This window comes from Microtus pennsylvanicus, chromosome 3, assembly GCF_037038515.1.
Source record: "Microtus pennsylvanicus isolate mMicPen1 chromosome 3, mMicPen1.hap1, whole genome shotgun sequence".
NCBI lineage: Eukaryota > Metazoa > Chordata > Mammalia > Rodentia > Cricetidae > Microtus > Microtus pennsylvanicus.
Genome location: NC_134581.1, coordinates 100,037,788 through 100,051,822, shown reverse-complemented (window position 1 = coordinate 100,051,822; position 14,035 = coordinate 100,037,788). Strand labels below are relative to the sequence as shown.

General features: G+C 36.3%; 2 protein-coding genes across 2 annotated transcripts; both read left to right on the top strand.

The window, feature by feature from the left end:
• The first annotated feature begins 759 nt into the window (after positions 1-759).
• LOC142846831 (olfactory receptor 7D11-like) lies at positions 760-1,725 on the top strand. Its single transcript, XM_075967619.1, has one exon. The coding sequence runs from the start codon at positions 760-762 to the stop codon at positions 1,723-1,725; it is 966 nt and encodes a 321-aa protein (XP_075823734.1).
• A 7,740-nt stretch (positions 1,726-9,465) lies between these two features.
• On the top strand, positions 9,466-13,447 carry LOC142846830 (olfactory receptor 7D11-like). Its single transcript, XM_075967618.1, has 2 exons — positions 9,466-9,546; positions 12,469-13,447. Exon 2 carries the CDS (start codon positions 12,482-12,484, stop codon positions 13,445-13,447), a length of 966 nt encoding a protein of 321 aa, XP_075823733.1. The 5' UTR covers positions 9,466-9,546; positions 12,469-12,481.
• The last annotated feature ends 588 nt before the right edge of the window (positions 13,448-14,035 follow it).

The window sequence follows — 14,035 nt, the reverse complement described above, 5'->3', positions numbered from 1 at the left end:
GCATATAAGAATGCACTCCCCCTCCTTATTATAGTGATAGTGGGCTTTCTTGTTTCCTATTCTCATCTCTAGAGACCACTGCTCTTTTCTCTTTCCAGACACATTCACTTGGAAGCAAGGGTTCAAAAGAAGGAGCTGTAGGAAACCTCATTGATTCAAAATAGTGCAAACAACTTTGTTGTATTTATGCCATAAATACATAATCAATTCCTGCTGCTCCAGAGAATACCTTTTGGGTATTCTCAATGATAGTTATGCATGAGAAATTTAAGAAGTCACATAATTTTCTTCAGACTACATAAATGTCAATGGATGAACCAAAATTATTTTAAAGAAATACACAAAATTTTTAACTTGTAAATCATTGTTCGATATTTACTTTTGAAATTTTGTTATGCACCCAAAATAAGTATCATAATAGAGCAGATTTATATTAGTAATAATAATATAAAAATGAAAACTGACATTTTCGAAATCTATTTCAAGTGATTGTAGGGCTTATTAAAGAATAAATTTTCTAGATAGGCTTATTTATAAAATTCCATTAAGAGCAGTTTTAGAAGTTAAAGAAGAGAGATATTTGACTAAATAAAAAAAGAGTGATTACACATATTTACAAATGGTTACAAAAAATCACTTGGCTAAGTAAATGAGAGTTGTCATTATGAAAGATATGCTTTCACAGGTTATTTTGTGACTTGACAGTAGCTATTAGTTGAAAACTCTCCTTATCTCATCTCTAACAGAAACAAAAGTTAAATGGAAACAGAGAACAACACAGTGATACCAGAATTTCTCATTGTGGGCCTCTCAGATAATCCTGAACTGCAGCCCATTCTCTTTGGACTGTTCCTGTCCATGTACCTGGTCACAGTGCTTGGGAACCTGCTCATCATCCTGGCTGTCAGCTCTAGCTCCCACCTCCACACTCCCATGTACTTCTTCCTCTCCAACCTGTCTTTTATTGACATATGTTTAATCTCAACTACAATACCAAAGATGCTGGTGAACATGCATTCACAGAGAAAGGACATCTCCTACAGAGAATGCCATACACAGGTATATTTTTTTAATACTCTAGTTGGAATGGATAATTTTTTACTTACTTTAATGGCCTATGATCGCTTTGTAGCTATCTGCCATCCCCTCCACTACACTGTTATCATGAGTCCTTGGGTATGTACCCTTCTGGTCCTGATACTTTGGATCATCATGTTCTGGGTCTCCCTGACTCATATCCTATTGCTGAATGAATTGAAATTCTCCAGAGGAACTGAAATCCCACATTTCTTCTGTGAACTGGCACAAGTTATCAAGGTAGCCAACTCTGATACTCACGTCATTAATGTCTTTATGTATGTGCTGACTTCCCTATTAGGTGTGATTCCTATGATAGGAATCATTATGTCTTATTCACAGATTATCTCATCCTTGTTAAGGATGTCCTCTACTGTGAGTAAGTACAAAGCCTTTTCCACCTGTGGGTCTCACCTCTGTGTGGTCTCCTTGTTCTATGGGTCAGGACTTGGAGTTTACTTCAGCTCCTCTGTTTCTCATTCTCAGAGAAGAATGATTGCCTCATTGATGTATACTGTGATCAGTCCCATGCTGAACCCATTCATATATTGCCTGAGAAACAAGGATGTGAAGGATGCTCTTGGAGAACTTGTCAACAGAGTTGCCTCATGTCCATACATACTGAGAACTCTAAGACAAATTTTATGAACATACCTATCCTGGGTGCTCTTTTTCTATTATACACCACATGCCTAATTTACACTATTTAGAAATTATTTTTAACTTTTCATTTTTGTATTTTTAACAGAAATTACTTTAATTCCCTAGGCATACTGATTAAAGATTGTAATTGTGCTTTTGGGATTTTTATGTAAATTGTTGTGAATTATGACTCATGAGATCATATGAGTTCATCCTAAATCATTTTGGACGGTTATTTTTTCTTTACCTTAATTTGATAGTATTCTTGTTTTCCCTAAAGGAAATATGAAAATGTTCACATCAACACTATTCTCATATGAGTTCTTTTATTATCATTCAACATATGTGATTTCATTTTGAAAACATTGTTGTATGTTTTATCATTTTTAATTTTTTTAATTTTGAGATTATAGCTTAATAACATTCTTTATTTTCTTTTTTCCCTTCAAAATCTCCCATATACCTCCCTTTTTCCTTCAAATTTATGGTCTCTTTATTAACTAATATTATTACTGCAGGCATATACATATATGTATATACATATGTATTCCTTATTATAATAATTTCAAGATAAATAATGTTACTTTTATGTTACATGTATGTATGTATGTATGTATTATGTATTCAGGGGTAATGGCTTTGACACTGGTGTTCTTTTCCTGGGAAAAACCACCTCTTCTCTGTCCAGATTTTATTAGTTGTCTATAGTTACAGAAATCTTTGTGTAGTTGAGCATATTTATGGTGTCATATTTGTTCATCTCATATTTGGGCAGTCATGCTTGTGAGACTCTATGGGTATAGTTTCATGACGATGCATTCTCATTGTTCCTGATACTTTGCCTCTCATAATCTTTCCTTTCCTTCTTCCACAATTTTTATAGCTATATCCATTGGGACTGGACTCCACATCTGCAATTGTATTGATTGTGGCTTTCTGTAGAAGCATCTGTTGGTTGCAGAGAGAAGTTTCCTTGATTAGGGGTGAAGAGTTCATTTATTTGTCAGTATAAGAACAAATGTCTGGAGATTGCTGTCAGGGATTTTGCTGGTTTAGTAAATTAGTACTTGTAGATTCTTCTCCAATATCATGGTAGTGAAATGTGTTATTCAAGCAACCAACATAGCTGGCAAGCAACCTACCCAGTTATGACTTCTGTTAACCACATTGATGACCAGCATGTCATGATGACCTTAAGAGTATAAAAGTTGTGCATGCTTCTTTATAATAGACTTCACTCTTTGGACCTAAGACCTGGCCAACAAGAGGGAAACAATGCCCCTGGAAATCTATCTAACTCTGTAGAGCTAGTGTGATCAGAGAATAATATGAGGTTGTGACAGTCTGTAATTTAAGCTGTACAGTGAATCTTATATTTATTGTGCCCTCTTATGCAATGATGATTGGGGTTTAAACAGGAAATCTCCATAAAATTGTTTTGTAAGAAGTTTCATTCTTGTAATTCTCTTTTAAAAAAATGTTGTAGACATGCTGTGGGAGTCTTCTGTTTTGAGTTGATTTAATTGGTTAATAAAGAAACTGCCTTGGCCCTTGATAGGACAGAAAAATAGGTAGGTGGAGTATAGAATAGAATAGAATGCTGGGAGGAAGTGAGGCAATCGCCATGCCTCTCCTCACTGAGCCAGACATGATGAAGCTCCAGCCCAAAATAAACATACGCTAGAATCTTTTGGTAAGACACCAACTCGTGATGCCACACACATTATTAGAAATGGGTTAGTCAAGATGTGAGAGTTAGCTAATAAGATGATAGAGCTAATGGGCCAAGCAGTATTTAAAAGTTTGTGTGTTGTTATTTGGGGGCATAAGTTAGCCAGGCAGCCAGGAGCTGGGACACAGGGCAGACCACAGCTCCTTCTACATAGACACACGACCCAGCCTCACCCAAGCCTGCCCTGTTGTCTGCATGGTCCTAGGCTCAGGTACAGTTTCTGCTCCTGCACCAAGGCTACCCACCCAGAGGGGTGAGTATTTGTCTGCCTGGCAGGCATGAAGGTCCCCGCAAGGGAGTGTGGGCACCTTCAGCTTGTGCCACAGGGTCTCCTTTGTTCTACTAGACCACACCCTGCTCCCCAAGTTCTCCCTTTTGTCTGCGGTGTCCTTGAGCTAACAGGCATCCCCGTTTCAGTGCTGTGGAGTTCCATCTGGATGGGTGAGTGTGTGCTATCCTGGGGCAGCCTGTTCCACTCCCCATCCCCCAGCTCCTGCCGCAGGGGTGTCTTTGTTAAACACGACCCAGCCTCCCCCGAGCCTGCCCTATTGTCTGCATGGTCCTTGGCTCAGGAACAGTTTTCTGCTTGTACACTAAGGATATCCACCCAGAGGGGTGAGTGTTTGCCTACCTGGATGGCCTAAAAGTCCCTGCAAGGGAGTGTGGGCACCTTCAGCTTGTGCTACAGGGTCTCCTGTGTCCTACTCAACCCCATGCTGCCCCCCACATTCGCCCATTGTCCTTGGTGTCCTTGGGCAACCAGGCATCTCTGTTTCAGTGCTGAGGAGTTCCATCCAGACAGGAACAGTTTCTGCTCCTCCACTGAAGAGATCCACCCAGAGAGTCAGTCACAGCAAAGACTGGACCAAGACACCAGGACTCTCCTGGCTGAATTTGAAGGAACAGATGGGCAGGCGCCAATGAAAGACTTCCTCCAACAACCTGAAAGACAATATGACATCACCAGAACCCAGGGACCCCGAAACAAGAAGAATTGAACACCCTACTCCAGAAGAAATAGAAGAAATCGACTTTAAATGGAACTATATGAAAATAATAGAGGACCTTAAACAGGAGGTGAAAAACTGCCATAACGAAATAGAGATGACAAACAAAAAGGTAGAGGTAATGAATAAATCTCTCAAAGATACCCAAGAAAAAGCAATCAAACTGGTAAGGGAAATGATTCAAGATTTGAAAAATGAAATGGAGATAATTAAGGAAACACAAACCGAGGGAAGGCTGGATATGGAAAATCTGGGTAAATGAACAAGAACTAGACACAAGCATTACCAACAGAATACAAGAGATAGAAGAAATAATCTCAGACACTGAAGATGCTATAGAGGAAATAAACTCACTGATTAAAGAGCAAAACCAAATCCAATAAATTCTTAACACAAAACAATTAGGAAATCTGAGACACCGTGAAATGACCAAACCTAAGAATAATAGGGGTAGAGGAAGGAGAAGAATTACAGCTCAAAGGCCCAGAAAATATATTCAAGAAAATTATAGAAGAAAACTTTCCCAAACTAAAGAAGGATATTCCTAGGAAGGTACAAGACGCATACAGAACACCAAATAGACTGGATCAAAAAAAGCATAACCATGACATATGATAATCAAAACACAAAACAAACAGAATAAATAACAGATATTAAGAAAAAAAAAGAGCTGTAAAGGAAAAAGGTCTAGAAACATATAAAGGAAAACCTATCATAATTACACCTGACGTCTCAATGGAAACCATGAAAGCCAGAAGGTCTTGGATCAATGTGCTGCAGACACTAAGAGAACATGGATGCAAGCCCAGACTACTATACCCAGCAAAGCTTGCATTCACCATCGATGGAGAAAACAAGATACTCTAGGACAAAAACAGATTTAAACAATACGTTGGCACAAACCCAGCCTTACAGGAAATACTAGAAGGAAAATCAAAAACAGAGGAAGCCAATAACACCCATAATAACACATGCATCTGACAATCCTCTACCAGCACAACTCAAAGAAGGGAAACACACAAACTCTACCACAAAAAAAATAAATGACCAGAGTTAACAACCACTGTTCATTAATATCACTTATTTTCAATGAACTCAATTCACCTATAAAATGGCACAGGTTAAGAGAATGGAGACAAAATCAGGATCCAACATTCTTCTGTTTGCAAGAAACACACCTCAACCTCAAAAACAGACACTACCTCAGAGCAAAAGGTTGGAAAAAGGTTTTCCAATCAAATGGACCAAAGAAGCAAGGAGGTGTGGCTATACTAATATATATTAAGATTGATTTCAAACTAAAATCAATCAGAAGAGATGGAGATGGATATTTTATACTCATAACAGGAACAATTCATCAGGAGGAAGTCTCTATCCTGAATATCTATGCCCCTAATATAAAAGCACCCACATATGTTAAAAGAAACATTACTAGAACGCAAAGCATACATCAAACCCCACACTCTAATAGTAGGAGATTTCAACACTCCTCTCTCACCAATGGGCAGGTCAACCAGACAGAAACTTAACAGAGAAATAAGAAAACTATCAGATGTAATGAACCAAATGGACTGAACAGGCATCTATTGAACATTCCACCCAAACAGAAAAAAATATAGCTTCTCAGCATCACATGGAACCTTCTCAAAAACTGATCACATAATGGTAACAAAGCAAACATCCATAGATACAAAGGAATTGTAGTAACCACCTATGTACTATCGGATCACCATGGATTAAAGTTAGAATTCAACAACAATGCTAGCCCCAGAAAGCCAACAAACTCAAGGAAACTGAACAGTCAACTACTGAACCACAACTGGGTCAAAGAAGAAATAAAGAAAGAAATCAAAGTCTTCCTTGAATTCAATGAAAATAAAGATACAACATATTCAAATGTATGGGACACTATGAAAGCAATGCTAAGAGGAAAGTTCATAGCACTAAGTGCCCACTTAAAGAAAACAGAGAAAGCACACTTTGGAGACTTAACAGCACACCCGAAAGCTCTAGAAAAAAAAGAAGCAGACTCACCTAGGAGGAGTAGTAGACTGGAAATAATCAAACTGGGGGCTGAAATCAACAAAATAGAAACACAGAAAACAATCCAAAGAATCAATGAAACAAAAAGTTGGTTCTTGTAGAAAATCAACAAGATCGACAAACCCCTATCCAAACTAATCAAACAACAGAGAGAGAACATGCAAATAAATAAGATCAGAAATGAAAAGGGGGACATAAGCACAGACACAGAGGAAATTTAGAGAATCATTAGATCTTACTACAAAAGCCTATATGCCACAAAATTGGAAAAATGTAAAAGAAATAGACATTTTTTTAGATAAGTACCATATGCTAAAGTTAAACCAAGACCAGGTGAACAGGGTTCTCAAGCTGTAGAGTTTTCCATAATATTACCAAAGTAAACAAGAAGTGTATTTTAAGCAACTTCTAAAGTTCTTGAACTGACAGAGACATCTTGCTTACCTGATAGTCAGCCAAAATTCTTTTGTAATGATAGGGCATCCATCTTCAGCCTACAATCCCATAGTATCTTTCAGACTTTTCCATGAATCAGGAAATTTGAAGATCTGTCCTTTTTGTAATAACAAAGATCATCAGTTGCTTTCTTCTGTGTCCTGTGGAATGTCTGCCAGTTTCTTCTATGAAGCAGGAACCCTGAAGGACAATTTAATCTTTAGTCAAGTTTGGAAGTCATTTCTGTGGATCCTCCAAGTTCAGTTCATACAGCATGCCATCAAGAAGTCCAGGCAACAGCAGTTTTGTGCCCAAATGGCTAGCAAACTCCATAAGGGGACTCCTCAATGCCAATCTTCCTTTTGAAGTAATGTATGCTTCCAAGAGAAGACATGCCACACCATTGAGAAAAGTCTCAGTTCTTACATAGTTTAAAATGCCATATTTTGTAGGTCTATGAAGTGTTGAAGGTTAACTACCATGAAACTTATAACTTCACATCAGTTGATGGCAAAAGATTAGATGGAACAGCAGGACAGCTTGTCAAATCAAATGAGTTAAACATAGAAAAAAGGTATTATGTGCTACTTCTATAAGTAGAAGATGAGAAAGGGGGATTATATGAATACAGAGCAGAAAGAAGTATGGAAGTCAGACTTACAGGTCAGAGTGATGGATATGGATAGAATAGGATAGGGTGTACACATAAGCAAAGAAAGATTTGTCTGTTAATACAGAAAACACTTCTCTCACCTCAAAGGTTATAAGAGAAAGTTTATTTTGGATTCAACTATGAAAAACCATGGATTAGTACACAGGTTTATAATACCTTAAATACCATTTAATATTTTAACTGTTTCATAAGCGTCTTATAGTACAGAAGCAAATCTACTCATAAATCATATATCAAGATGCTTTCAAATATACTGGTAAAATTATAAGGTAGGTGGTTACAGCAAAAAGGGGACTCTCTGTCCTAGGCCTCTGATATTGCCAAAATTTAATTTGAACTTTTAATAGAAGCTAAGGATCTATTTGTTCATTTGAAAAGGATTTCTCTGAAAAGCACATGCATGTTAGATTACACCCAGTGTTGGGTTGTAAATGCTATTTAGGAAGCAAAGACAGCCCAACATAATTTGATTTGGGGATTACAAAAGCCCTACTCTTCACAAGCATTTATATGCTAATCACTCTTGTAGAACTTTTAATGTTGGTGCAGCTTCACTTGTGAACTTGAGTTAAAGGCTAGCATAAAAATATAAAAGTGGAGATTATCAATATGTAACATTAAAATCTATCAATAATCATAATAGCAAAAAAAATTGGAAATCCATGGAGAAAAGGGATTCCTTGAACACTGTTCTCATTTGTTTGTTTTTTTGTTTGTTTGTTTGTTTTTAGAGACAGGGTTTCTCTGTGTAGCCCTGATTATCCTGGACCACACACTCTGTAAACCAGGCTGGCCTGGAACTCAGAGATCCACCTGCCTCTGCCTCCTAAGTGCTGGGAATAAAGGCATGTGCTACCATTCCCAGACTAACCACTATATTTGGAATTGTAAATAAAAAAGGAAAACAACAAATAAAAACCAAATTTCCATACTATCTAATGATCTATTGGGTACAAGCCAAGAAAAATTAATATACCAGAGAAGTGTGTGTGTGTGTTAGTGTGTGTGCATATGTTTGTGTGTGTGTTGAAATAAACCAAACACAGTAAGAAAAATCCCACCTGATCTCTCAGATATTTGGAATTAGTCCAATTTGCCCTAGAGAAGTAGATGATGGAATTATCAGTAGTCTGGAAAGTTTGAGCATCATATTAGATGAACCCATGTCAAGGAATGAAAAATGATACTTAGGTGAGAGGAATACAAAATAATTTGAACATCAGAGTAAATAGAATTAGTGATGATATATTTCTAAAGTACGGTCCATATGAAATATTCTAATTTAAAGTAATAATTTTATGTATATATTAATTCTCAGTTTAATTTATTTAATTCTCAGTAAATTGTTCCCAGACATTGCACTTTATGGACAATATAAGTAATATTTTATCTATAAAGTTAAATAATAAGATTGAAAAACAAAACATAGAATATTTTAATACAAATAGTAATATTTTTCTTTGTAATAGAATAAATATGATATTTGACAATATTGGGAATATTTTCAGAAAAGACTTGCTAATGATTGTCATGGATTGATTTTTGTAGAACTGACATTTTCTTTGGGTCAAAGTATGATTTTTAATTAAACCTAAATAAAGAGCTCATTCTTGCAGAAAAAAAAAATCAGTCTCCTTTTGTGATTAACTACACACACACAAAGCTGACTAGCAATTTTCATCCTTCCTTTGTACCCCAAGGGAACTCAATAGTTTGGGGAGTGTAAAGACAACAGATAATTTAACTAATGAGGCACTTTGAGAATCCAAACCCTGGGACATATGAAAGTTTCATAATGCCCCTTCTTCTTAGCTCTCTATCTCTGACCTCTGTACTGTGAAAACTCACCTGATCTTTCTGTAAGCAGATGGTTGAGAAGAAACAGCTGCAGTAATGACCACTGGAAGAGCTGGTGTGCACCAATCAAGGCTTGTGGGGTAGGTTTGGATCGCAGAGAGGATGTGTGTAGTGGGCTAGATCCTTGAAAGAGTGCAAACTGGAAAGTGCTTATTTAGTCTGTTATTACAAAGAGCCTGTACTTCAAAGACACTTCAGTTTTCAATGAGTCCCTTTTACAGATATTAATCTGTTTCTGTCTTTGCAATATTGGTTATTTTTCCAGTGTCACATTCTAAATAGTATCTATACATTCTCCACTTCTTTATGTGATGTGTGGGTTTTTTAATTTTTTTTAATTTATTTATTTATTAAAAATTTCCATTTTCTCCCCTCCTCCCATTTTCCTTTTACTCTCCCCCCTCGCTCCCCTCTCTCTTATTGCCAATAGAAGTCAGGGTGCCCTAGCCTGTGGGAAGTCCAAGGCCCTTCCCCCTCCATCCAGATCTAGGAAGGTGTGCATCCAAACAGACTAGGTTCCCCAAAAGCCAGTATATGCAGTAGAATCAAAACCCAGTGCCACTATCATTGGCTTCTCAATCAGCCCTCATTGTCAGCCACATTCAGAGAGTCCAGTCTGATCACATGCTCGTTCAGTCCCAGTCCAGCTGGCCTTGGTGAGCTCCCATTAGATCACTTGCACATTCTCAGTGGGTAGACGAACTCTTCGCTGTTATGACTTCCTTTCTCATGTTCCCCCTCCTTCTGCTCTTCATCTGGACCTTGGGAGCTCAGTCCAATGCTCCAATGTGGTTCTCTGTCTCTATCTCCATCCATTGCCAGATGAAGTTTTTATGTTGATATGCAAGATATTCATCAGTGTGGTATGGGATAAATCCAGTTCAGGCACCCTCTCCTCTTCTGCCCAAGGAGAATATGGTAAGACTTCCTTTGACAATTTCATACTCTGAAACTACTCAAGATCCAATGCTAGGATTATGATTTTCTGTTCATCTCTTTAAAAAAATGTTAATGTACTTTAGTTTAAATTCACTATACTTCCATTTAGGTATAGAAAATATTGGAAGATTCCCCTTTAGTAGGTATTACTCAATGTTTATTTTACTTCAAATATTTATGTTTATTCAAGTTCTGTTGGGATCATCTGACTAATCAAACAGCACCTGAAAACGGGTGTGATGATTATGAAAGAGACAAAGAACTGAAGATAGAGGGAGGGTTCTCGGTGAATACTGCAGCAGTTCTGAATTTATTTCTTATAGCCCTCTTATACCCAAAGCAAAAGAGAATGGCAAAATATTTCCTTACCATAGTTCTAAGAGCAAGCAAGCATAACCACCTCCTTAATACTCACAATATCCAGCAACTACTCCTTTGTTATTTGGTCTTGAGAAGAAAGAACAAACTTGAATTCTGACCTCCATTCAGGCTGGAATGGAGTCACTGTGGGCTCCCACAAGCTCCTAAAATTTAACAAACAAAATGTAATTCCTTCAAAATACAAATTATGGAACAAAACCATCAGAATTTCAGAAAAACAAAGAATGTGAATCAGTCAATGTTTACAGTGACAAAGAAAACCCAGAAGACAATAAGTGAATCTCATAACTTGTCCTTGAGGCCCTCAGTCTCTGTTTCTTATTTCACAAGCCAAATGCCAGACTGCCACCTCATAGAGAAATTGCATACTAGTCTCTTGAGCTTGAATACTTCTCTCCATTTCCTTTTTTCCCTTTTGGTCTTTTCTCAAATGTTCCTATTTCAGGGAAGATATTATAATCCAGTCTTTCACTCTCACAGGATAAACTATTTTATTCCTTTGCAGGTATTTTTTCCAAAGTCACATAACATCCCTAGGCATTCATAATGCTAACACTTTCTTTCATGGAAAATTTAGTAACTTATATAAGTTAAAAAAAACTGTCTTTTACTTTTCTTTGATGAATTGGCTTATATTATCTTTCAATAGCTGTAATCAGATTAACCAATTATAAATTTTGACCTTTAGTGCTCCCGATTTTACAATAACATATTCCTATTCCTCTTTATGGACAGGGAAGAGCATATGAGAATGCACTCCCCCTCCTTATTATAGTGATAGTGGGCTTTCTTGTTTCCTATTCTCATCTCTAGAGACCACTGCTCTTTTCTCTTTCCAGACACATTCACTTGGAAGCAAGTGTTCAAAAGAAGGAGCTGTAGGAAACCTCACTAATTCAAAGTAGTGCATTATTTTCAAAGAGGAAACATACCTGTTGTATTTATATCATAAACACATCATCAATTCCTGCTGCTCCAGAGAATACTTTTTGGGTATTCTCAATGATAGTTATGCATGAGAAATATAAGAAGTCACATAATTTTCTCAAGATTACATAGATGTCAATGGATGAACCAAAATTATGTTAAAGAAATATGACAAAATTTTTAACTTCTAAATAATTATTCAATATTTACTTTTGAAATTTTGTTATGCACCCAAAATGATTATCATAATAGAGCAGATTTATATTAGTAATGATAATATAAAAATGAAAATTGACATTTTTAAAATATACTGCTCACAAGACTATTTTAAACAACAAGCATAATAATAGCAACCATCATGAGGTTAGAAACGATTTATGGGCTCAGAATCACGAAGTCATGAAGATTATAGAGGTAAATTCTCGTTCTATTAAAAGAAATAAATAACTGCAGTTATAAAGGAAAAAAAACAAGAAAACGTCAAGTGTTTATAGGATTTATTAAAAAATATATTTTCTAAATAGGTTTATATAGAAAATTTCAGTAATGGCAGTTTTAGAAGTTAAAGAAGAGAGATATTTGACTAAATAAAAAAGAATGATTACATATAATTACAAATGGTTACAAAAAATCACTTGGCTAAGTAAATGAGAGTTATTGTCATTATGAATGATATGCTTCCCCAGGTTATTAGGTTATTTTGTGACTTGACAGTGGATATTAGTTGAAAACTCTCCGTATCTCATCTCTAACAGAAACAAAAGTTAAATGGAAACAGAGAACGACACAGTGATACCAGAATTTCTCATTGTGGGCCTCTCAGATAATCCTGAACTGCAGCCCATTCTCTTTGGACTGTTCCTGTCCATGTACCTGGTCACAGTGCTTGGGAACCTGCTCATCATCCTGGCTGTCAGTTCTAGCTCCCACCTCCACACTCCCATGTACTTCTTCCTCTCCAACCTGTCTTTTATTGACATATGTTTAATCTCAACTACAATACCAAAGATGCTGGTGAACATGCATTCACAGAGAAAAGATATCTCCTACAGAGAATGCCTTACACAGGTATATTTTTTTGCTACTCTAGTTGGAATGGATAATTTTATACTTACTTTAATGGCCTATGATCGCTTTGTAGCTATCTGCCATCCCCTCCACTACACTGTTATCATGAGTCCTTGGGCATGTACACTTCTGGTCCTGATATTTTGGATCATCATGTTCTGGGTCTCCCTGACTCATATCCTATTGCTGAATGAATTGAAATTTTCCAGAGGAACTGAAATCCCACATTTCTTCTGTGAACTGGCACAAGTTATCAAGGTAGCCAACTCTGATACTCACATCAATAATGTCTTTATGTATGTGCTGACCTCCATACTAGCTGTGATTCCTATGTTAGGAATCTTTATGTCTTATTCACAGATTATCTCATCCTTGTTAAGGATGTCCTCTACTGTGAGTAAGTACAAAACCTTTTCCACCTGTGGGTCTCACCTCTGTGTGGTCTCCTTGTTCTATGGGTCAGGACTTGCAGTTTACTTCAGCTCCTCTGTTTCTCATTCTCAGAGAAGAATGATTGCCTCATTGATGTATACTGTGATCAGTCCCATGCTGAACCCATTCATATATTGCCTGAGAAACAAGGATGTGAAGGATGCTCTTGGAGAACTTGTCTACAGAGTTGCCTCTTGTCCATCCATACTGAGAACTCTAAGACAAATTTTATGAACATACCTATCCTGGGTGCTCTTTTTCTATTATACACCACATGCCTAATTTACACTATTTAGAAATTGTTTTTAACTTTTCATTTTTGTATTTTTAACAGAAATTACTTTAATTTCTATGCATGCTGATTATAATTGTGCTTTTGGTATTTTTATGTAAATTGTTGTGAATTATGACTCATGAGTTCATATGAGTTCATCCTAAATTATTTTGGACGGTTATTTTTCTTTGCTTTAATTTGATAGTATTTTTGTTTTCCCTAAAGGAAATATGAAAATTCTCACATCAACACTATTCTCATATGAGTTCTTTTACTATCATTCAACATATGTGATTTCATTCTGAAAACATTGTTGTATTGTTTTTTCATTTTTAATTTTTCATTTTTGATATTATAGCTTAATAAATTTTTTTATTTAATTTTCTTCCCTCCAAAATCTCTCATATACCTCCCTTTATCCTTCAAATTCATGGTCTCTTTATTAACTAATAATATTATTTCAGTTATATACATATATGTATATGCATATCTGTTCCTTATTATAATGATTTCAGCCTAAATAATGTTACTTTATGTTACATGTATGT

Coding starts and splice junctions, on each gene's coding strand:
- LOC142846831 (XM_075967619.1), top strand. CDS start 760: ATGGAAACAGAGAACAACACAGTGATACCAGAATTTCTCATTGTGGGC.
- LOC142846830 (XM_075967618.1), top strand. CDS start 12,482: ATGGAAACAGAGAACGACACAGTGATACCAGAATTTCTCATTGTGGGC.